Source organism: Heptranchias perlo, chromosome 29 (assembly GCF_035084215.1).
Source record: "Heptranchias perlo isolate sHepPer1 chromosome 29, sHepPer1.hap1, whole genome shotgun sequence".
NCBI lineage: Eukaryota > Metazoa > Chordata > Chondrichthyes > Hexanchiformes > Hexanchidae > Heptranchias > Heptranchias perlo.
This window is the reverse complement of record NC_090353.1, coordinates 34,403,182-34,428,004: the sequence shown is the minus strand read 5'-3', so window position 1 is coordinate 34,428,004 and position 24,823 is coordinate 34,403,182. Positions and strand designations below refer to the sequence as shown.

At 45.5% G+C, this 24,823-nt stretch overlaps 1 protein-coding gene across 2 annotated transcripts in view; it reads left to right on the top strand.

Annotated features, from left to right (window-relative positions):
• Nucleotides 1-24,823, top strand: part of LOC137299609 (tyrosine-protein kinase JAK2-like) — a 78,111-nt gene that overhangs the window by 13,303 nt on the left and 39,985 nt on the right. The window contains exons 2-7 of one of the 2 annotated variants that reach the window (XM_067968482.1): nucleotides 8,084-8,297; nucleotides 10,071-10,194; nucleotides 14,174-14,291; nucleotides 19,393-19,538; nucleotides 21,144-21,441; nucleotides 23,435-23,554. In XM_067968482.1, the coding sequence (XP_067824583.1) occupies nucleotides 8,105-8,297; nucleotides 10,071-10,194; nucleotides 14,174-14,291; nucleotides 19,393-19,538; nucleotides 21,144-21,441; nucleotides 23,435-23,554 (999 nt within the window). In that variant the 5' untranslated portion in view covers nucleotides 8,084-8,104. Of the gene's footprint in view, nucleotides 1-8,083; nucleotides 8,298-10,070; nucleotides 10,195-14,173; nucleotides 14,292-19,392; nucleotides 19,539-21,143; nucleotides 21,442-23,431; nucleotides 23,555-24,823 lie in introns of both variants that reach the window. The other variant, XM_067968480.1, reaches the window with a different exon arrangement.

Here is a 24,823-nt window from a genome sequence, read left to right as displayed (position 1 = left end):
GTAGGAATGGACATTGCCTTGCCAGGGTTGCCCACGTCCCGCCTTCCCTCTCACGTAGACTTAAAAGATCCCATGGCACTATTTAGAAGAAGAGCAGGGGAGTTCCCCCAACTAACATCACTAAGACAGATTATCTGGCCTTTATCACATTGCTGTTTATGGGACCTTGCTGTGCGCAAAATGGTTGCATTACACTATATCAGTGACTACACTTCACAACTGCGTCATTGGCTGTAAAGCACTTTGGGATGTCCTGAGGCCGTGAAAGGCGCTATATAAATGCAAGTTTGTTCTTTCTTTCTTAAATGCAGCTGTGCAGCTTCACCCAAAATAATTGTGCTGAAAATGGCTTTGAGATGACGTGTCAGCTCCTCGCAATGGTGCTTTTATTCTTGTCAGTTAAAGGAGTGGGACGTGATTGCAAGAGTCTTGTGAATGCACAAGGCACTGGGCTGAGGTTGCTCCAAGGTCAATTCGCTCTGAATCCTTAGAACGGGTGTGGAGAGGGAAGTGTCATCGGCTGAGGGTGGGCCGCGTCTGACCCCAAGTGCCTGAAGTGAAATGGAAGTTCGTTCTTTCTTGGCAGGAACTTTCCAGAAGCTATTCTGTTTTTCTGCAAGATCCAGGAGCTTTAAAGGAACACACCTTTGTATTTCTCTGTGACAGTCTTTTTATCTCCTGAATGGTTTTCCTGATTGGCGTATCCCTCTCTTTAAAGCACTGTTGGATATTTTCCACATTATAAATGCAAGTTGTGGGTCCTGATGGCGGTCTATTTAAAAAAGATCTTCATCGTGACCTTCCACAACTCTAAAACCCGCCTTGATTTTTGACGATGGGGGCGTTCTGTTTCTTTCCATGTTGGGGTGGCTAGGTGTAACATCGTCATGACGAAGCCACAACACACACAAGCACAAGCTGGGAAATTCAGATCTCAGGCAACTTATTCACACCTACATCAAAAGTAGCACTTCATTAAGAACAAGAAGAGGTGTGAAGTCCAACCGTCACTGCCGGGGAGGGGTGGTGGGGGGGGGGGGGGGTGGGGGCTGGAGGAAGGAAGGTCGAGGTGGGAGGGAGTGAGCAATGTTTGAAGAGGCCTGAGGTGGCGATGTACTACTGGAATCTAAAGCCGTGAAAAGGTACAGAGAAGGTGTAAATAAGTAAACTCTTTAATTTGGGCCTAGGATTAGAGGACGCAAGTACCGAGTTTACAGGCCCCGAGTTTAGAATCATAGAAAGGTTACAGCATGGAAGGAGGCCATTTGGCCCATTGAGTCTGTGCCGGCCCTATGTAAGAGCAATCCAACTAGTCCCACTCTCCCGTCCTATCCCCGCAGCCCTGCAAATTTTTTTTTCAAGTACTTATCCAGTTCCCCCTTGGAAGCCACAGTTGAATCTGCCTCCACCACCCCCTCGGGCAGTGCGTTCCAGATCCCAACCACTCGCTGTGTAAAAAAGTTTTTCCTCATGTCACCTTTGGTTCTTTTGCCAATAACTTTCAAAAAGGGAATTGGATAAATACTTGAAAAGGAAAAAAAATTGCAAGGCTGTGGGGAAAGAGCAGGGAGTGGGACTAATTGGATAGCTCTTTCAAAAAGCCGGCACAGACATGATGGGCCGAATGGCCTCCTTCTGAACTGTATGATACTATGAAATTGAGTTCTTTGGTGATTCATAGAGCAGGTGAAGCTCTGCGTGAATCACAAGGCAGCAATCAAGGGTTGCAGATGACGCCATCAATCTGAAGTGGTTTACACTTTGTCCGCCAATACTGATTATTGATCCATATCTGAAACAGACACTCTTCACACCTCTTTTATTCAGATGGTGTTGTCATGGTTCTGTTGCTATTGGCGATGCCATGTGACATAGGATGTGAAAGATTTTTGAATTTTGAATGTGCAATGTAGGATCTGCACCTTATCCAGTTTGGGTTCGAAAGGAAAAGAAAGAACTTGCATTTATATAGCGCCTTTCATGACCTCAGGACATCCCAAAGCGCTTTACAACCAATGAAGTCCTTTTGAAGTGTAGTCACTGTTGTAATGTTCTACAGCAAAACTTAGATTTGTTTGATACCTTGGCCTATTAATGTGCACTATCTGATTGTGAGCCAGTTCATGAGACTCTTCTACCTTAAAGACCAAGCTCCATTGTATGTAGAGAGTTACTTCCTTTTGGCCTGCTAACCTTGTACTTGTGGTGTTGACTTCCTGAGGCAGTTGGAGCTGTGTGTGATCTGAATCTTCCTGTCACAGTAGTGCTGACAATTCACTCACCTTTGGAACTGTTGGGCTTCTATGTATCTTTGTGTTATCTCCCATTACAAAGAACCTGAATTTAAATAGGATTGTAAGATATCTCTCAGCACTTCCCATTAACTGACAGCGGGTAAGGGGAGGTGGGGGGGGTGGCGATTTTTAACCAGGAGCTGACCGTTCCGGTTATTAACCTATTCTACTGAACAGGCGGCAAGCACAGCCGCCCAAAGCCCACGGGATCCTTCTTTACATTTGTGTGATGTCATCGGGACCCGACTGCAATTTTAACTGGATGGCCAGAGGATTTTTTTTATTCGTTCACGGGATGTGGGCGTCGCTGGCGAGGCCAGCATTTATTGCCCATCCCTAATTGCCCTTGAGAAGGTGGTGGTGAGCCGCCTTCTTGAACCGCTGCAGTCCGTGTGGTGAAGGTTCTCCCACAGTGCTGTTAGGAAGGGAGTTCCAGGATTTTGACCCAGCGACGATGAAGGGAAGCCACTGTGACTTTCCCGCCAGGTGAAGACAGCGGGGAAGAGGAACCGGAGAAGAGGAACTCCACTTGTAAGTTTTTTTTTTAACGTTCCTTGTGGGGCCCGGAGGAGCAGGAACAGGAGCACCCTCCCCCCCCCCCTGACCCTTATCCAATGCAAGACCCCCACGAGATGACACCGGAAGCCGATCTCGCTATCCACCTGGCATCAGCAGGTGGGCACTAGTGTGCGCCTCACTCTTTCTCTTTAACCCCAAAATTTACCACAAAAAGAAAATCCAATCCGCAGACCTCCGGGGAGCTTCTTCCCCCTTTAAATGTTGTCCACTCTCCGCATCTTCCTCGTTGGTAGCATTGGGCGCCCTCCTGGTGACGGGGTGCCACCGGGAGCCCGCCCTACAGGTAGGTGGGTCGATGTCGCTGTGGGGGGGGGTGGGGGGGGGGGTACTGATGTCGAGGTGGTGGGCAGGTGTTCTGCCCCAAGCCTCCTCCAGCAGGAAGAGCGAAGTCGGGCGTTAGGTCCCCGAAATGACACTGAGATACTGCTGTCGGTGTTTGGCGGAAATCCCTTTCCACTGTTTAAGGGAAGTATTGACTCATTCCAGAAAACTGTGTTAAGTGCTTCTACAATCATGTCCCATGTCAGGGCCATTGTCTCGTAAACCTCAGACACCTCTTGCTGTGAGATTACCAGGAACTGAACACCAAGCAGCGGGCAGAGTTGGCAGCCTTTGTTGATATAACTCTAGAGATAGCCAGAAGCTTCTCTCTTTGGTCCATCATGCTGGTTAGAACCTAACCATGAGACTAACAAAAAACAGCATTGCACACATGCAGATGAATATTGTGTCGTAAAGGGGTAAGGTGACCCGCACCCCAAAAGTATCTGAATCTTGAAAAATGTGGGAGTATTTTGTAATCGAACCCCAAAATGGTGCAATTTGAATCACTCTGGTTGAAGTTACATAAGTTCCATTTCATCAGTCTCCTTTATTGCCCTAGGCTATGTGGTTGGTTTAAACTCCAGCACCAATCCATGCACATGCTCACAGTACTGTAATCTGAGTACTGGTACTCCCACCACATGGGGTAAGTGATATTTGGGAGCATGCATAACCATGTTGGTGATGGAAGAGATAATATTCAATTCTCCAATATCTCAGATGGATATAGCGGCCACATAAATATTATATATTTCACATGCAGTGCACACCTCCAGTACAAATGATGTTCAATTTCCATAGGCATCAGCTTTGTTTCCAGTGTTGGGTGAGTTTAAACCAATCTTGGCCTAACCACCAGGTGATAAGCCTTGAGATGATGGAGTCTTCCCTAGAATGGGGAGTTCAAGAGAACAGAATCCACAGTACTTGACTATCCATTATCAGTTGACCAAACACCAATACCTGCGATGTTTGTAGAAGGGGACTGGGCTGCATAGGGGAGGAAGTTATGCTCCAGTTGTGTTTTTTTTTCGTTCATGGGATGTGGGCGTTGCTGGCGAGGCCGGCATTTATTGCCCATCCCTAATTGCCCTTGAGAAGGAGGTGGTGAGCCGCCTTCTTGAACCGCTGCAGTCCGTGTGGTGACGGTTCTCCCACAGTGCTGTTAGGGAGGAAGTTCCAGGATTTTGACCCAGCGACGATGAAGGAACGGCGATATATTTCCAAGTCGGGATGGTGTGTGACTTGGAGGGGAACGTGCAGGTGGTGTTGTTCCCATGTGCCTGCTGCTCTTGTCCTTCTAGGTGGTAGAGGTCGCGGGTTTGGGAGGTGCTGTCGAAGAAGCCTTGGCGAGTTGCTGCAGTGCATCCTATGGATGAAGGGAGTGAATGTTTAGGGTGGTGGATGAGGTGCCATTCAAGCAGGCTGCTTTGTCCTGGAAGGTGTCGAGCTTCTTGAGTGTTGTTGGAGCTGCACTCATCCAAGCAAGTGGAGAGTATTCCATTACACTCCTGACTTGTGCCTTGTAGATGGTGGAAAGGCTTTGGGGAGTCAGGAGGTGAGTCACTTGCCGCAGAATACCCAGCCTCTGACCTGCTCTTGTAGCCACAGTATTTATGTGGCTGGTCCAGTTAAGTTTCTGATCAATGGTGACCCCCAGGATGTTGATGGTGGGGGATTCGGCGATGGTAATGCCGTTGAATGTCAAGGGGAGGTGGTTAGCCTCTCTCTTGTTGAAGATGGTCATTGCCTGGCACTTATCTGGCGTGAATTTTACTTGCCACTTATGAGCCCAAGCCTGGATGTTGTCCAGGTCTTGCTGCATGTGGGCTCGGACTGCTTCATTATTTGAGGGGTTGTGAATGGAACTGAACACTGTGCAATCATCAGGGAACATCCCCATTTCTGACCCTATGATGGAGGGAAGGTCATTGATGAAACAGCTGAAGATGGTTGGGCCTAGGACACTGCCCTGAGGAACTCCTGCAGCAATGCCCTGGGGCTGAGATGATTGGCCTCCAACAACCACTACCATCTTCCTTTGTGCTAGGTATGACTCCAGCCACTGGAGAGTTTTCCCCCTGATTCCCATTGACTTCAATTTTACTAGGGCTCCCTGGTGCCACACTCGGTCAAATGCTGCCTTAATGTCAAGGGCAGTCACTCTCACCTCACCTCTGGAATTCAGCTCTTTTGTCCATGTTTGGACCAAGGCTGCAATGAGGTCTGGAGCCGAGTGGTCCTGGCGGAACCCAAACTGAGCATCGGTGAGCAGGTTATTGGTGAGTTAGTGCCGCTTGATAGCACTGTTGACGACACCTTCCATCACTTTGCTGATGATTGAGAGTAGACTGATGGGGCGGTAATTGGCCGGATTGGATTTGTCCTTCTCTTGGTGGACAGGACATACCTGGGCAATTTTCCACATTGTCGGGTAGATGCCAGTGTTGTAACTGTACTGGAACAGCTTGGCTAGAGGCGCAGCTAGTTCTGGAGCACAAAGCTTCAGCGCTACAGCTGGGATGTTGTCGGGGCCCATAGCCTTTGCTGTATCCAGTGCACTCAGCCGTTCCTTGATATCACGTGGAGTGAATTGAATTGGCTGAAGACTGGCTTCTGTGATGGTGGGGATATCGGGAGCAGGCCGAGATGGATCATCCACTCAGCATTTCTGGCTGAAGATAGTTGCAAACGCTTCAGCCTTGTCTTTTGCACTCACGTGCTGGACTCCGCCATTATTGAGGATGGGGATGTTTGCAGAGCCTCCTCCTCCCGTTAGTTGTTTAATTGTCCACCACCATTCACGACTGGATGTGGCTGGACTGCAGAGCTTTGATCTGATCCGTTGGTTGTGGAATCGCTTAGCTCTGTCTATAGCATGCTGCTTCCGCTGTTTAGCATGCATGTAGTCCTGAGTTGTAGCTTCACCAGGTTGGCACCTCATTTTTAGGTACCTGGTGCTGCTCCTGGCATGCTCTTCTACACTCCTCATTGAACCAGGATTGATCCCCTGGTTTGTTGGTAATGGTAGAGTGAGGAATATGCCGGGCCATGAGGTTACAGATTGTGCTGGAATACAATTCTGCTGCTGCTGATGGCCCACAGTGCCTCATGGATGCCCAGTTTTGAGCTGCTAGATCTGTTCTGAATCTATCCCATTTAGCACGGTGGTAGTGCCACACAACACGTTGGATGGTGTCCTCAGTGCGAAGACGGGACTTCATCTCCACGAGGACTGTGCGGTGGTCACTCCTACCAATACTGTCATGGACAGATGCATTTGCGACAGGTAGATTGGTGAGGATGAGGTCGAGTAAGTTTTTCCCTCGTGTTGGTTCGCTCACCACCTGCCGCAGGCCCAATCTGGCAGCTATGTCCTTCAGGACTCGGCCAGCTCGGTCAGTAGTGGTGCTACCGAGCCACTCTTGTTGATGGACATTGAAGTCCCCCACCCAGAGTACCTTGTGTAGCACCTTGGTCAGACCCCATCTGGAGAGCTGCGTTTAGTTCTGGGCATCACACCTCAGGAAGGGTATATTGGCCTTGGAGGGGTTCACCAGAATGATACCAGGGATGAAAGGATTAAATTATGAGGACAGGTTGCATAAACTTGGCTTGTTTTCCCTCGTGTATCGAAGATTGAGGTCAAAGGGGTTCCTCCTCAGGAACTTCTCCACCTGGGACAGGTGTGGGGGAGGGGACGGCCCAGCTGGACTGGACGCCCTGCGCCTGCTCGGCCAACATGGCCTGACCCAGCCTTCTCAGTGTGTTGGACAGGTAGAAACTCAGCACGTAGTGACACTTGGTGTTTGCGCACTGGGGCTCCACACATATCCTGAGGCATCAGGATCAGAGCGGCATTGGGACCGTCGTCCTCCTCCTGATGGGCTGCCCCTTTGCACAGAGGGTGTGGAGAGAGACGCGTTGGTATCTGTCCCGGTTCATCCTGAGCAGTTCGGTAACACAGGACGCCGTGCTCCACGCACTGTTCCCCGGGACGCACACCGAGACAGACACCACCTGCGGCTGGAAGACCATCAACTTGGTGAAGGAGGCCCTTTGGTCCGCCCGAAACCTGCTGGTTTTCCAGCTGAAGGAACCGTCCATGACCGAGTGCTGCCGACTGGCACAATCCAAGGTTCAGGAGTACGTGCTGCGGGACGCACTGAGGCGAGGTGCAGCCTATGCAAAGGCTCTATGGGAAAAGGCCACCCCCCCTTGTATTGTGTGCCATGAGTCATAAGAAAAACTGTGCTTGAATTGTAATAACGAGACCGCTTTGTGTACGATCTTTGTGTTTTGGTTTGATTTGTACCGGTTTTGAATTGTGATATTTACATTGAACAGTGTGTATCTTTAAATTCTATGAAATAAAGTATATTTTGAAATTTTTAAAAAGTATAGTGGATTGAGGGGTGGTGTTAAAATGTTAAAAGGATTCGTTAGGATAGATATAGAGAAACTATTTCCTCTGATGGGAGAATCCAGAACAAGGGGGCATAATCTTAAAATCAGAGCCAGGCCATTCAGGAGTGAAATCTGGAAGCACTTCTTCACACATAGGGAAATCCGGATAGCTCTTCCCCCAAAAGGCTGTGGATACTGAGTCAATTGAGGCTTTCAAGACTGAGATAGACAGATAGATAGATAGAAGGGATATGGGTCAAAGGCGGGTAAATGGGGTTGAGGTATAGATCAGCCATGATCTAATTGGATGGCGGAACAGGCTCGAGGGGCTGAATAGCCTACTCCTGCTCTTATATTCCTAATGTAAATAGGCTTGAGATAAACAGGCCTGGGAATGGATATGGTGGTGGGGACATAATTAGGAAAATTTAAAGGAAATAAAAGTAAAAATGTTTCTCTTGTTTCTTTCTTTCTGCTAGGAGGCAGCATCTTCTTTCTAGATGCCGCCATTACAGAGCTTTGGAGAAATGGCGGCACCTGAGGACACAGTTCACAACCTGAATGCATCTGAAGGCTCAGGACTGAAGGTCTATCTCTACCACCCCACCACTGAGCCCGCTGGAAGCTCCTTAGTGTTCTGCTCTGGAGGATACACAGCAGAGGAACTTTGTATTCTGGCAGCAAAGGCAAGCGGTAAGGACCTTCCGTTTACGACCCAGCTCGTAGGAAAGCTTTGAACTCTTTAGAACTGCTTAGAACTCTTCTGTTTCAGCATTATTCTGTGCAAAAATTAAAGTATGGCTCAGTTCCATTAAGAAGCTCTTTCCAGACTCTGTGTGGTGAATAATAATTTTATGTTGATGGGTTTTTCCGCTAAATATTTTGCTTGTGCTTAGTGTCCCTGGTTGCTGCTATAAGTAGACCTCAAATCTCCTACAAACCAAAGTGCGCTTTTCACAGCACCAAAACGGCCCGAGCCGAAGCTGCGAGTGACATTCTCTGTGACTGAAGGTGCGTTTTCCTTCCTCGTCCTCCTCGATCACTCCGGCATGGTCAGCAGCACCATCCTCCTCCAATAACTCACCTCTGTTGACCAGCTCAATTGGACTGCCCTCACTGGGTTCCATCCTCTCTTACCTATCGGTTCTTAGCCGGAGCATCTCCAGCAATGGGCCCCGTGCTTTCAACAAAGTTTCTCTATTTTAAAAAAAAAACATTTGAGTGCTGAGACTTTCTGGCCAAAGCATCTTTGATGCATTTACGTAGCACCTTATCACATCTCTCAGAAACATCTCAAACCGGTCATGTACAATAGATTACTTTGAAGTGAAGTGACTGTTGTTATCGCAGGCAATGCAGCAGGCATTTTGTGCACTGTAAGATTTCACAAACAGCAATGAGGTGAATGACCAGTGGTTCTATTTTTGGTGGTATGGGTCAGGACACGGGAGAATGCCCTGATCTACTTCAAGTAGTGTCATAGAGTCATTAGCCCAGAGGAACAAGTGATGGTGCTTTGGATTAATGTCTCATCTAAATGATGGCACTATCTACAATGGAACAATCCCTCAGTACAGCACAGGGGATTGTCAGCCTGGCTAATGTACTCAAGTCCTAGAGTGGGACGTGACTCACAACCTTCTGAAACAAAGGCAAGAGTGCCATCAACGAAGCCTAGCTGTTTGTATAAATACAGAGCTTAGTTTCACTTATGTTTTCAAAGCTATTTCTTTCACTCAAAATTCATTTCCTTCACAGCAGATGGACCACCCTCATTATGTCTATCGATCTTCTCTTTGAAGTGCTGTGTAAGATGACCAGACGTGGGGGTGTTTTGTGACATTTTGTCCAGGAGTATAATTTCATAAGTTCACAAGGCAAGGTAGTGTGCAGAATCTGGTCATCTCTCTTTATTAACCCCAGGGAGTCACATTCAGTTTGGGTCATTGCAAAGCAATGCAATCTCAGCAAGAGCTAAACGAAAATAGGCTACTTGACACATCCTTCAATCTTGCACTAAGTTGAGAGTCCTTGGGCCCATTGAAACGAATATGTCAACTCTGAACTAAACTGGTATTTTTCTTTCACCTACTTTTCTGGGATTAGCAGCTAATTTTGGGAATTTTGAAAGTTCATCAATGATGGCAGGGTTGTTTGTTAACTGTGTGAGTGAAATTCTCTGTAAATTAGCCAGTATTGAACTGATGAGGCAGGTGGAATGAATGTACATGTTTGGTGGATTTACGCTAACAGATCAGGTTGGATAAACTCACAACTCCACTCAGTTCTTCAGAATTGACTCCAGGGTTGGAATTTATCCCAGAACTCTCCAAATCGGCAACAATGGTCTTTTACCTTTCAACTTTGACTGTCAACTTTGAACCTTCCATTTACCCTTAGCTGCAAGGTCTCAGTTCTCGATTCTTTGCGTTCTTCTCTGACAGTTGAATATTTCTATCTCCCCAGGGATCCTGCCCGTCTACAACAGCCTCTTTGCTCTTGCGACTGAAGATATGAAAGTTTGGTTCCCTCCAAGCCACATTTTCCAAGTCGATGGGTCCACTCAACAAGTTGTTCTGTACCGTATCAGGCAAGTTGACGCACACAGTGTTCATTTTGAGGACACTAATGGTCAATGTAATGATGGCAAATGGCCCTTGCTATATTTTGCTGCCTTGTGGGTTGGCCCCACAGTCGAAGCAGGAAAAGGATGAGATTTGTATGTGGACAGGCTGAGGCCAGTAAGGGAAACTGGGCAAGGGCAATTGGGTAACAAGGTTAGACTTGGTAAGAAAACGAGGTCAGAGTTGACAATGCCAATACTGGAGATACTTGAATTAGTCATCGACCAAAATTGAGATTCAAAAAACAGATTATTGCAAGACATTATGGCCTGGGTAGAACTATATGTGGCAGGTTCTAGTACATTCTGTATCCACGGTACAATTTGTATTAAGGGCATTCGACCTGTGCTACAACACTGAGATGAAACTGTCAGATGATTAGCTGTAGAATTATGCTTCGTATTTGTGATGCGAACGCCACAGCAGCAAAGCAATGACAGTCACCACACTGAAACACAAGGTCGTGAAGGCAAAAGCTGCTCACACTTGAATACCGTTCCAAAACCCAAGGACGTTTTCTCCTGGACAAAATACAAGAAAAGGCTTCTAGTCTCATGGCTGATCCTTGTCTGACCTGCCATGTATAGGACTAAGAAGTTAGGAAACACTTCTTCACACAAAGGGTGGTAGAAGTGTGGAACTCTCTCCCACAAAAAGCAGTAGATGCTAGCTCAATTAATAATTTTAAATCTGAGATTGATAGATTTATGCTCGCCAAGGGTATTAAGGGATATGGAGCCAAGATGGGTAAATGGAGTTAGGATACAGATCAGCCATGATCTCATTGAATGGCGGAACAGGCTCGAGGAGCTAAATGCTTCACTCTTGTTCCTATCTTCCAATGACTAACATGCCAGGAATAGGACTGTAACATGCCAGGTACAGGACCATAATTTTGTTGGTTTTTTTTCTGCTGACTGCTCAAAGGTTTATTTATTTTTATCACTGGTTTACGGTTCTGGTCACTTATCTTTGTGTATGTTCCATAAATTTAAATGTAATTCTGGCATCAATGCACCACTGTAGATAGTTCCCCTTTTCCAGAACGACTTTGTCATGGCTAACAGACAATGAACTACATGAATTCTTAGAATGCAGCTTGTTTTTGTTCTGCTTTTAAATGCCAACTATTTAAAGGGCTGTTAAAATCAGCTGTGTTATTTTTAAGAAACTGAAAGAAACTACAGAACATCACCAAAAATTAAAAATTAAAATAGAGTTTGAGGTAAACCAGAAAGTAGTCGTTAGTTGATGTCAAGCCTGGGCTTTGAAAGCCCGATTATAGGAGGAAGTCAAGACTTTGGGAGTTAGAGTTTCACACTTTGGTGAAGCGAACTCTTCTTCTACACATACATACTTATACAAGTACAAAAGCAAAGTAAGTTATGCTACACCTTTATAAATCACTGGTTAAGCCTCAGCTGGAGTATTGTGTCCAATTCTGGGCACCGCACTTTAGGAAGGATGTGAAGGCCTTGGAGAGGGTGCAGAGGAGATTTACTAGAAAGGTACCAGGGATGGGGGACTTCAGCTTTGCGGAGAAGCTGGGATTGTTCTCCTTAGAGCAGAGAGTTTATGGGGAGATTTCATTGCAGTGTTCAAAATCATGAAGGGTTTTGATAGAGTAGATAGGGAGAAACTGTTTTTACTGGCCGGAGGGTCGGTAACCAAGGGACACACAGATTTAAGATAATTGGCAAATGAAGCAAGGGGGAGATGAGTAGAAGTCTTTTTACGCAGCGAGCTGTTATGATCTGGAATGCACTGCCTGAAAGGGCGGTGGAAGCAGATTCAGCAGTAACTTGCAAAAGGGAAATGGATATATACTTGAAAAGGAAACATTTGCAGGGCTCTGGGGAAAGAACAGGGGAGTGGGACTAATTGGGACTAATCTTTCAAAGAGTCGGCACAGGCACAATGGGTCAAATGGCCTCCTTCTGTGCTGTAAGAGTCTAGGATTCTACATCTCCTCACTAAGACCCTCATATGACCTGTGCTGCCTATATATTTTGGTGGGCGGGGTACTATCTGGTGGGCTGCATCCTCTTTAGATGCTCTGACTCTCCTTTGCCTATCCCAGGCCTGCTACAGAACTATCAACACTGAACAAAAGCAAACTGCGTTGTGAGAACTGGTGGAGTTCATTTTCCGCTACTCATGACAAGGTCATCCTGGAAAAGAGGAACTATGGATGCCGGAATTAAATTTAATTTTATGGAATATACACAAGGATATGTAACCAGTACCATAAACCAGTAATAAAAATAAATAAAACTTTGAACAGTCTGCAAAAAAAGACAAAAGTATAAGGACAGTTTAACCCTTCCCACTTTATTATCCTATACCTGGCACGTTCCAGTCCTATACCTGACATGGGGAAAAAGCAGGGGAATGGGACTAATTGGATAGCTCTTTCAAAGAGACGGGCACAGGCATGATGGGCCGAATGGCCTCCTCCTGTGATGTACCTACTGTGATACTATGATATGTTACAGTCCTATGCTGACATGCTACAGTCCAATACTTGGTTAATGTTCTATACTTGCCTTCAGAGTTTTTGATATTGCACTGAAACTCAGAATGGGGAGGTCCATCTCACACACTAACAGCCTGCACCTTGATGAGCACAGAATTCAAAAGCAAAAGATTAGAATGAAGCAATGATATCCCCCAGTTGGTTTGTTAAATTTCAGGCATTAGAAGCAAGGCGCGAAGATTTGTGCTGTTCAGTGTTTGTACAAAATCGTAAACAGGAAATCTATCCCCCTCAAGGGAGATCCACACTGTGATAATAAGTGTTTCTTCCTGTGTGCCAGTCAAAGATTAAGGCAGACTCTTCCTCTTAATTTGACTCAGCGGGTAGCACTGGTCACCTTGGAGGTACAAGCTGAATTCCAGGATTTGAGCACATGATCTAGACCGAGGGAGTGCTGCATGGTCAGATGAGATATTAAACTGACGCTCCACAATCTCTGTTCCAGTTGACGCAAAAGATCCCATGGCACTATTCAAAAAGCACCTGGCGACCTTGAAAACTTTCATCCCTCAACTGACAGCAGCAAGTGGAATTAACTGGTCGTTCATCTGATTGCTGCTTGTGGGATCTTGCTGTGCGCAGATTGACTGGTGCATTTGCTTACATAACAAGAGTGACTGCAGTTCAAAAGTAATTCACTGACTGTGAAGCACTTTGGGACATGCAAATTTTTTCTTCTTAATGGATCTGTACCTGGTATAAAACTGGCAATAATTTCAATATGTTCAGTTCAGTTTTTCTTTGGTGAAGATTGCAATTGGTTTTCAAAGTTAAGTGAGAAAGTGCAATACGAGTGAATGGACCTCTTTGTAATTCTTGGTGTTTTAAACATTTTTGATAGACTATCAAAGTTGATCAATTAATAGATCAGTTGGTTGCCAATGGGCAATATTATTCTCCGCTCTTGTGCTGGGTAAAAATTCTGTGCTTGTGTCAAATTTTGTCTGATAACGCTCCTGTGAAGGGCCTTGGAATGTTTTACTATGTTAAAGGCGCTATATAAATGCAAGTTGTTGTTATTGGCTACAGTAGCCTAGTGCTTATGGCACTGGACTAGCAACCCAGAGGTCCTGAGTTCAAATTGTGACATTGAATTCAATAAATCTGGTACTTCGTGGGCTGGCACCAGAATAAAACAACCACAAAAACTCCTAGATTGTTGTAAAAACCCAACTGGTTTGCTGGTATCCTTCAGGGATGGGAGCCTGCCATCCTTACCCACATCCTTTTGTGACTCTAGTTCCACACGACATCATTGACTCTTAATGTCCTCAGGGCAACTTGAGTTGAGCAGTAAATACTGTCTTGCTGGTGTTGCCCACATCCCATGAATGAACGAGAAACGCTAGGACTAGCTTCACCGTGTTTTTATAATGATGGGCCCATCTCTCTCTCTCTCCACTTCCCAGATTTTTCTTTCCCAATTGGTTTGGTCAAGGCAGCAAGAAGTCGTACCGCTATGGCCTTACAAAGGAGCGCATTAACACCATTTTGGATTACTCCGTCATAGACTACCACTTTGCTCAGGTGATTGTAAAACTTTTCCGCATTAGAATCGTAGAATCATAGAAAGGTTACAGCACGGAAGGAGGCCATTCGGCCCATCGAATCCGCGCCAGCTCTATGCAAGAGCAATCCAACTAGTCCCACTATCTCTATCAAATCTCCTCGCAACAGTCTCTGTTCCAAGGAGAACAACCCCAGCTTCACCAGTCTATCTACGTAACTCAAGTCCCTCATCCCTGGAATCATTATAGTAAATCTCTTCTGCACCCCCTCTAAGGCCTTCGCATCTTTCCTGAAGTGCGGTGCCCAGAACTGGACACTATACTCCAGTTGTGGCCGAACCAGTGTTTTCCAGTGTTAGGGAATATGAACCAGGCTGGGGTCTTTCTGACATTGGGAAACGTTTGGTAAATTCTGGACCTTAATGTCTGGAGCTAAGGAGTCACAGATCTCTAAAAGTAGCAACACAGGTTAATAAGGCCATAAAAAAAGCAAACCAAGCACTGGGGTTCATTTCTAGAGGGATAGAATTGAAACGCAAAGAAGTTATGTTAAACTTGTATAGAACCTTGGTTAGTCCTTGGAATACTGTGGACAGTTCTGGTCTCCATATTATAAAAAGAATATAGAGGCACTGGAGAAAGTGCAAAAAAGATTTACAAGGATGATACCAGAACTGAGAGGTTATAACTATCAGGAAAGACTGGGGTTCCTTTCTCTAGAAAAGAGAAGGCTGAGGGGTGACCTGATAGATTATGAAAAGATTTGATGGGGTAGATGTAGAGAAGATGTTTCCACTTGTGGGGGAGACCAGAACTAGGGGCCATAAATATAAGATAATCATTAATAAATCCAATAAAGAATTCAGAAGAAACTTCTTCACCCAGAGAGTGGTGAGAATGTGGAACTCGCTACCACAAGGAGTAGTTGAGGCGAATAGCATAGATGCATTTAAGGGGAAGCTAAATAAGTACATGAGGGAGAAAGGAATAGAAGGATATGTTGATAGGGTGAGATGAAGTAGGGAGGGAGGAGGCTCGTGTGGAGCATAAACACCAGCACAGACCTATTGGGCCGAATGGCCTGTTTCTGTGCTGTACATTCTATGTAATTCTATATTAAAAATTTAGCACAATCTAACGGAGGGGACATAACTATTACAGATTTCCTGTAGGATAAACTTCTGGGGGAGAATCTTCAAGCCATGAGGGGAGGCAGTAAGAGTAAAAATAAATTGTGCAAAAGTTTTGAGAGTGGTTGTTATGCACAGATGTTGCACTTTGTATAAAACATCAACAAATCACAACCGAACAATCTTAAAAAAACACTTAGAAGAGAAAGATACCAAGTTGTTTTGGACTGTTTCTCCGACCTTGAAATAATAAGGAGAGGTTGTGAACAAGGGGAGCAGCCAATCAGCTGTCACTCCAGAGAAACTTCAAACAACAACATTACATAGAAACATAGAAAATAGGAGCAGGAGTAGGCCATTCGGCCCTTCGAGCCTGCTCCGCCATTCAATATGATCATGGCTGATCCTCTATCTCAATACCATATTCCTGCTCTCTCCCCATACCCCTTGATGCCTTTTGTGTCTAGAAATCTATCTAGCTCCTTCTTAAATATATTCAGTGACTTGGCCTCCACAGCCTTCTGTGGTAGAGAATTCCACAGGTTCACCACCCTCTGAGTGAAGAAGTTTCTCCTCATCTCAGTCCTAAATGTCCTACCCCATATCCTGAGACTGTGACCCCTCGTTCTGGACCCCCCAGCCAGGGGAAATGTCCTCCATGCATCCAGTCTGTCTAGCCCTGTTAGAATTATATATGTTTCAATGAGATCCTCTCTCATTCTTCTAAACTCGAGTGAATACAGGCCGAGTCGACCCAATCTCTCCTCATATGACAGTCCTGCCATCCCAGGAATCAGTCTGGTGAACCTTCGCTGCACTCCCTCTATGGCAAGTATATCCTTTCTTAGGTAAGGAGACCAAAACTGCACACGATACTCCAGGTGTGGTCCCACCAAGGCCCTGTATAACTGCAGTAAGACATCCTTGCTCCTGTACTCAAATCCTCTTGCAATGAAGGCCAACATACCATTTGCCTTCCTAACTGCTTGCTGCACCTGCATGTTTGCTTTCAGTGACTGGTGTACAAGGACACCCAGGTCCCTTTGTCAATCAACATTCCCCAATCTATCACCATTTAAATAATACTCTGCCTTTCTGTTTTTCCTACCGAAGTGGATAATTTCACATTTATCCACATTATACTGCATCTGCCATGTATTTGCCCACTCACTCAACTTGTCTAAATCGCCTTGAAGCCTCTGCATCCTCCTCTCAACTCATGATCCCATCTAGTATTGTGTCATCAGCAAACTTGGAAATATTACATTTGGTTCCCTCATCCAAATCATTGATATATATTGTGAATAACTAGGGCCCAAGCACTGATCCTTGTGGTACCCCACTAGTCACTGCCTGCCACCCCGAAAAAGACCCATTTATTCCCACTCTCTGTTTCCTGTCTGTTATCCAATTTTCATTCCATGCCAGTATATTACCACCAATCCCAAGTGCTTTAATTTTGCACACTAACCTCTTATGTGGGACTTTATCAAAGGCCTTCTGAAAATCCAAATAAACCACATCCACTGGTTCTCCCTTATCTTTTCTACCAGTTACATCCTCAAAAGACTCCAGTAGATTTGTCAAACATGACTTCCCTTTCATAAATCCATGTTGACTTTGTCTAATCCCGTTGATATTTTCTAAATGTCCTGTTATCACATCATTTATAATAGACTCTAGCATTTTCCCTACTACTGATGTTAGGCTAACTGCTCTGTAGTTCCCTGTTTTCTCTCTCCCTCCTTTTTTAAATAGTGGGGTGTAATTTGCTACCCTCCAACCTGCAGGAGCTGTTCCATAATCTGTAGAATTTTGGAAGATCACAACTAATGCATCCACTATTTCCATGGCTACCTCTTTTAGTGCTCTGGGATGCAGATTATCAGGTCCTGGGGATATATCGGCTTTCAGTCCCATTAATTTCTCCAGCACTATTTTTTTACGAATACTAATTCCTCCTTCTCACTAGTCCCTTGGTCCCCCAGCATTTCTGGGAAATTATTTGTGTCCTCTTCCGTGAAGACAGACCAAAGTATTTGTTTAATTGCTCTGCCATTTCCCTGTTCCCCATTATAAATTCTCCTGTTTCTGACTGTAAGGGATGTACATTTGTCTTCACTAATCTTTTTCTTTTTACGTACTTGTAGAAGCTTTTACAGTCCACTTTTATGTTCCTTGCAAGTTTACTCTCATTCTCTATTTTTCCCCTCTTAATCAATCTCTTGGTCCTTTTTTGCTGAATTCTAAACTGCTCCCAATCCTCAGGCTTGCTACTTTTTCTGGCAACTTTATATGACTCCTCTTTGGACCTAATACTATCCTTAATTTCTTTTGTTAGCCATGGTTGGGCTGCTTTTCCTTTTGTGTTTTTGCGCCAGAAAGGAATGTATAATTGTTGCAATTCATGCATTCGTTCCTTAAATGTTAGCCATTGCCTATCCACCGTCATGCCTTTTAATGAAGCTTCCCAATCTATCATAGCCAACTCACTCCTCATACCTTCGAAGTTTCCTTTGTTTAGATTTAGGACCCTAGTTTCGGTTTGGACTACTTCACTTTCCATCTTAATGAAGAATTCTATCTTGTTATGGTCACTCTTCCTTAAAGGACCCCCCACAGCAAGATTATTAATTTATCCCTTCTCATTGAACAATACCCAATCTAGGGTAGCCTGTTCCCTGGTTGACTCCTCAACGTACTGGTCTAAAAATCCATCTCGTACACACTCCAGGAATTCATCCTCCACAGTATTATTGCTAATTTGGTTTGGCCAGTCTATATGCAGATTAAAGTCACCCATGATCACTGTAGTACCCTTGTTACATGCATCTCTAATTTCCTGTTTGATCCCATCCCCTACATTACCACTACTGTTTGGAGGCCTATAGACAACTCCCACCAGTGTTTTCTGCCCCTTGGTGCTTCTTAACTCCACCCAGACTGATTCTACATCTTGATTCTTTGAGCCAATATCCTTTCTCACTATTGCTCTGATTTCATCCTTTACTAACAACACCACCCCACCTCCTTTTCCTTTTTGCCTGTCCTTCCCAAATATCGAATACCCTTGGATATTCAGCTCCCAGCCTTGGTCACCCTGCAGCCATGTCTCTATAATTGCTAATTAATTAGCTTCTAATTGACCTTAGGATCTATTTATATAATTTCCCTGTAAAAAGCACCTGAGCAGTGCCCTTGAAGGAGTGGGCTAGTTTGACCATCATGACTATGCTGCAGAACCTAGACCAGCAGTGAGCAATGCGACAGGTGATCATCCAGTGTTGAGGCTTAGAGGGTTAAATTAAATTATGAGGACAGGTTGCATGAACTTGGCTTGTATCCCCTTGAATATAGAAGATTCGGAGAGGGGGGCAGGGGGTGTGATCTGATCGAGGAGTTTAAAGGCGCTAAAAGAATTTGATACGGTGAAATATTTCCTCTGGCTGGGGAATCAAGAACGAGGGGGACATAATCGTAAAATTAGAGCCAGACCGTTCAAGAGGGAAATCAGGAAGTCGTTTTTTGCACAAAGGGTGGTAGAGATTTGAAATTCCCCCCACCCCCAGAAGGAAATGGATACTGGGGGACAATTGGAGCTTTCAAGACTGAGATATAGATTTTTGTTTGTTAAGTGTGTCAAAGGATATGGAGCAAAGGCGGGTAAATGGAGTTGAGGTGAAGATCAGCCATGATTTAATTGAATGGCGGTGCAGGCCCGAGGGGCTGAATGGCCTCCTCCTGTTCCTAGCACACGCCTAAAAATACAAGTCTATTAATGTGTTTTAATAGTTGCTCATTTACTGATGATCCTGGTTCAAAGTCAGCTCAGATTGATCGAGCGTAATTAAAGTGTTGATAAGGAAATGTGATCTTATCGAAGAGGAAACTCAACATTATTAAAAACAACTTATGAGGTTTTGTCGAGCAAGGAAGTGGGGATTATTATCACCAACGTTTGCTAATCATTGCTTTTTTTTTTCTACTTAGTCACGCGCTGACTTTGTCAGTGGGCTCATAAAGGTACCATTGAACTTGAAGATGCAAGAGGAATGTCTTGGAATGGCCGTACTGGACATAATGAGGATATCGAAGGAGAAGAAGTGGAGCCTGCGGCAGATCAGCGAGCACATCAGGTGAGATAATGGCAGCATAGATTCCCTTACCATCCACCCCACATTAGATTCCACCTTCTCCCACTGGGCTTTCTATCACTATGACCTTCTCCGAAGACACTTCAATATCGCAGTGTAACCAGCTGGCAGGAAGTGTGCTGTACAAGGACTGATTGCCATGCTCAGTGACATTATAAATACTGTCATGACGGTTTTGTCTGGTCACTGTTTCTGGCTCTTTGACCCACCTCTTTGATCACTGCGCCCCCCCACCTCCGCCGGCCACCGCTACCTCCTCATCCAATCGCCCCCCCCCCTTCCTGGTCACCCTCACTTACCCGAGGGTCGCTGCAACACTAGCAGCCTGTTGCTCTCCGCAGCTCGCCAGCTCCGTAGAAATGAGGCCCAATATCGGGGGCGCCTTGGGCCTCACCATTCATGCGCGGGGAGTGACCCCGCACGCCCAAAAATGGGCGCGCCCAAATTATTTTTTTTGAAGTGTTGAAACTCAACAGCCAATTTGCACACGGTAAGATCCTATAAACAATGAGATAAATGACCAGATCATTTGTTCTAATGATGTTGGTCGAGAATTAAATATGGGCCAGGACACTGGGGAGAACTCCCCTGTTCTTCTTCAAATAGTGCCATGGGACCGTTTACATCCACCTGAGAGGGAGGACAGGGCCTCAGTTTCACATCTCATCTAAAAGACGGCACCTCCGACAGTGCAGCACTCTCTCAGTTCTTCACTGGGAATGTCAGCCCAGATTAAGTGCTCAAGTCTCTGGAGTGGGACTTGAACCTGCAACCTTTTGCCCTAGAGGTGAGAGTGCTACCCACTGAGCCACTGCTGACAGGTAAGGCTGACCAAGTTTTTTGGTCACCCTTCTTAATATCTCCACCTTTTGGCTCGCCATCCATTTTATCCTTATGCCCCCACAAAGCACATTGGGACATTTCATCTACCTTAAAGACGTTGTATAAATGCAAGTTGTTGTTGAATTATGAACTAGAGAAAATCTTCATGACTGTATCTACGGTGTCACTGCACATGAGTCAACTCTGCCCATTGATACTTGCATTGAGTGGCCTTTTCAGTGATCCTTAAAGGGACCACGTCAGGCCGCTCAAAATCAGGTAAGTTAAACTTTAGAAATAACCCTACAAAAATCGATGCCCAAACCTCCGCATCCCTCTCCTGGGATCTCCTCCCGAACCCCACCCCCACTCAACTTACCAGCAACGGCTGGGTTCTGTGCTGGAGCTGCCAGATTTTCAGCTCAAATTGTTCGAGCCTGGAATCGATTCCATTGGGCTCGCATTAAGCCCATTGCCTACCTGATGGAGTTGGGCACGTGAAAATCCAGCCCATGATTCTATTTAACACATTTATAATGGAAGCGGCCCGAGAGGCACCAATATACCGGTTGCCATAGTGATCAGAGCATGTGTTCAAAGAGGAATGAAAGGTTTGGTTGAGCTGGATGGACGATTGGCCTTTTCTCATTCGTTCTCAGCTCATTGTCGGCCGCCTTATCGTTCTGTTATTTCCCAGCGGGAGGTGCAGTGCAGCCTTTACCTCTGACTCTCTAGCTAATCAAATAATCCTCATTCCATTCAAAGCTACAAGTCCTGCATTCCAGCAACTCTCCGTTGTGAGATCCAGCAACACAACTTCCTGACGAGGAAGCGAATCCGACGAAAGTTCTACAAGTTCCTGAAGAAAATCAGCCACTGCGAAACGGACCTCAGGTACCTGAAGCTGAAATATCTCATGGACATGGAAAGTTTGGAGACAGTGTCCAGCAAGGAGACTTTCCGCGTGAAAGACCCAACATGGGACCACCAAGGGCAGGAAGTGCACAAGTTCATCCGTGTCTCCGGAGAACATGGAATTCAGTGGAGTTTAAAAGAGGACGAGGTTTGTGTTTATTTTTTGTAGCGTGCGCGCAGACAGTAAAGTACTTTTGAAGTGCGGTCACTGTTGCAATGTAGGGAAACACGGCAGCCAATTTGCACACAGCAAGATCCCACAAACAACAATGTGATGATAACCAGATAGTCTGTTTTAGTGATGTTACTTGAGTTACTTGGGGTTGTGTTCTCTGGAGTTTAGAAGGTTAAGGGGTGACCTGATCGAAGTTTATAAGATATTAAGGGGAACGGATAGGGTGGATAGAGAGAAACTATTTCCGCTGGTTGGGGATTCTAGGAGTAGGGGGCGCAGTCTAAAAATTAGAGCTAGACCTTTCAGGAGCGAGATTAGAAAACATTTCTACACACAAAGGGTGGTAGAAGTTTGGAACTCTCTTCCACAAACGGCAATTGACACTAGCTCAATTGCTAAATTTAAATCTGAGATGGAATCTTTTTGGCAACCAAAGGTTTAAGGGACATGGGCCAAAGGCGGGTATATGGAGTTAGATCACAGATCAGCCATGATCTTATCAAATGGCGGAGCAGTCACGAGGGGCTGAATGGCCTACTCCTGTTCCTATGTTAAATATTGGGCCAGGACACCAGGGAGAACTCCCCTACTCTTCTTCGAAATAGTGCCATGGGATCTTTTACGTCCACCGTTTAAGATCTCATCTGAAAGATGTCACCTCCAATACTACTTGCACAGTACTGGCACTGGAGTGACAGCCTAGATTATATGGCTCATGTGGAGTGGGACTTGAACCCACAACCTCTGTCTTGGAGGTTAAAGTTCTATCAACTGAGCCATAGCTGACACCTTGCAACATTTAACTCTATAAAGTGATGATTTTGGTAGGAAGGCAATGCAGCTCCTTGGTTCTCCAACATGTAGTGCCCTGAAGTGTAGAGTGCAGGTTTCTACTCATAATACACTATATTCCAATTTTCCAATCCTAGTCTTGTTGGCAAGGGTAGCCTACAAGTGGAGATTGGAGTGCTTCTGCACGAGAGGGAGGGAGGGAAAGTCAAAGGCTAAGCACCATAGGAGTGGACTGGAGTGACATTGGTAGCTCTGGGAAGAAATAGCCTAGGGCCCATCTCTTGGTGCCTGGCTCGAAGTAGGGGAGAATGGAATAGAATGCAACAGCACGAAGCTACATTCAGCTCTGAGTATGTCCAAATCTCATTACGTTTGATCAGGTCCCACTTTGTTCTAGGCTGAAAACTAATTTCAAATTGAACTTTGAAACATCCACAGGCAAATCTGAATTGGATTTAATCTGGATTATATTCTGATTCCTAATCTTGTGTCCGTGCAGGTCATCTCATGAATAATTATATTTTATATAGATAAGTTCCTATGGGAATGAGCCTTTTGCTCAGTGGTAGCATTCCTACTACTGAGTCAGAAGGTGAAGGGTTCGAGCCCCACTGCAGACAGCCCCGGCGAGTGGAGACTAGACTATGGTCTCTAAATACTGGGTTAACATCCAGCGAGGGACTCGTGACTGGAAGGGAGTGACCACTGGCTCAGTGGTAGTATTCCCACCTCTGAGTCAGTAGGGTTGGGTTCAGACCCCACTCCAGACAGCCCAGTGAGTGGAGAGTCGGCTGAATATTGGACTGATATCCAGCTGGAGTCCTTAAATCTGCTGGGTATGGGTGGCCTCATTCCTCCCCCCCCCCCCCCCCCCCACCCATCATACGGGTAGGTGGGTGCTCTTCAGCCTTGGTTGTAGCCCGCCTAGGAGAGGGTACTCCAAAGATAAAAACCATGAGGAAAGTAATGGGAAACCACCTCAACTACCCTTCCCCAGTAAGTGCCTCAAGAATCTCGTGTTCGAGACTTGAGTTAGGACCTGCCCTAGGGTCAGAACACAGCCGATGAATGGAAGTTCTTAAGGTACAATATAGACTATTCATTGCTCGCTGAGTTATCAGTGATTGTTGGACTATAAGGTGTTCTTTATTTGATTTCCTCTCTTGTTCAGCAGTGGCAGCCATTTTGTGACTTCCCAGAGATTGTAGACATCACTCTCAAGCAAGCCAGCCGAGATTACGTCTTGGAAGAAAGTCGAATTGTTACACTTACCAAACAAGACAACAAGCTTTTGGTAAGCTTTAATTAAAAGATAACTTTTACATACCCGGCACGGAGCGTCACCAATCAGGGGACGGAGTCGATAATTTCTCAGAAGCAAGCTCTACAACCTCAGTGCTCGTTTATAGTATTTACTCCTTTGTATATTTCTTTTTTTAAAACTTTAGGCAAATATGCAACATTCCCTTACAGAACCAAGAATGCTGCCCGTCACCTCTGGAAACTTGGTTCAAATCCAGACCAGGTAGATGTGGGGGAGTCCAAAACAAGGGGACATAAATATAAGATAGTCACTAATAAATCCAGTAGGAAATTGAGGCGAAACTTCTTTACCCAAAGAGTGGTTAGAATGTGGAACTCACTACCGCAAAGAGTAGTTGAGGTGAACAGCATAGATACATTTAAGGGGAAGCTAGATAAACACATGAGGGAGAAAGGAATAGAAGGATATGCTGATAGGGTGAGATGAAGTAGGGTGGGAGGAGGCTGGTGTGGAGTATAAACACCGGCATAGACCAGTTGGGCTGAATGGCCTGTTTCTGTGCCATAGACTCCAAGCAACTCAATGAAAGACTGCTCTTGCAAACAGGTGTAAGGTTCCCAAATAAAAAGAGTTTGAGTTGGTCTCAGTTCAGTTTTGAACAGCGATTGATTTGGCATGTACCGACAAAGTCAACCTCACTTAGAAAGCCTAGAGCAATGGGTGGTGCTTGGAAATATGACACTGAGGAGGAGAACCTCTTCTGAGGGAGTGTGAAGGGAGGTTTATTCTGTGCCTAAGCCATGATATAGGAGTGCCTGATGGGACAGTATAGTGGGAGCTCTACCCTGTACCTAATTCAAGAGTGTTGAAGCTGAATGAAAGAAAGAACTCGCATTTATATAGCACCTTACCACGTCACCAGGGCAACCCAAAGGATTTCACAGCCAATGGCAACTTTTGAAGTGCACTCTCTCGTTATGCAGGTAAATGCGGTTACCAATTTGAGCACAGCAAGGTTGCACAAATAAGAAAAGTGACCATGATCTGTTTTTTTGGAATGCTGTCCAGCACACCAGGAGAAGTCCCTGATCTTCTTCGAATAATGCCATGGGATCTTTTGCACCCACCAGAGCAAGCAAACGGGGCCTCGGTTTAACATCTCATCCGAATGGCTCCACCTCCAGTAATGCTGCTCCCCCTCAGTACTGCATTGAAGTGTCAGCCCAGATTATGTGCTCAAGTCTGTAGTGGGGTTTCAACCCACAACCTTCTGAAGTAGAGGCGAGAGTTCTACCAACT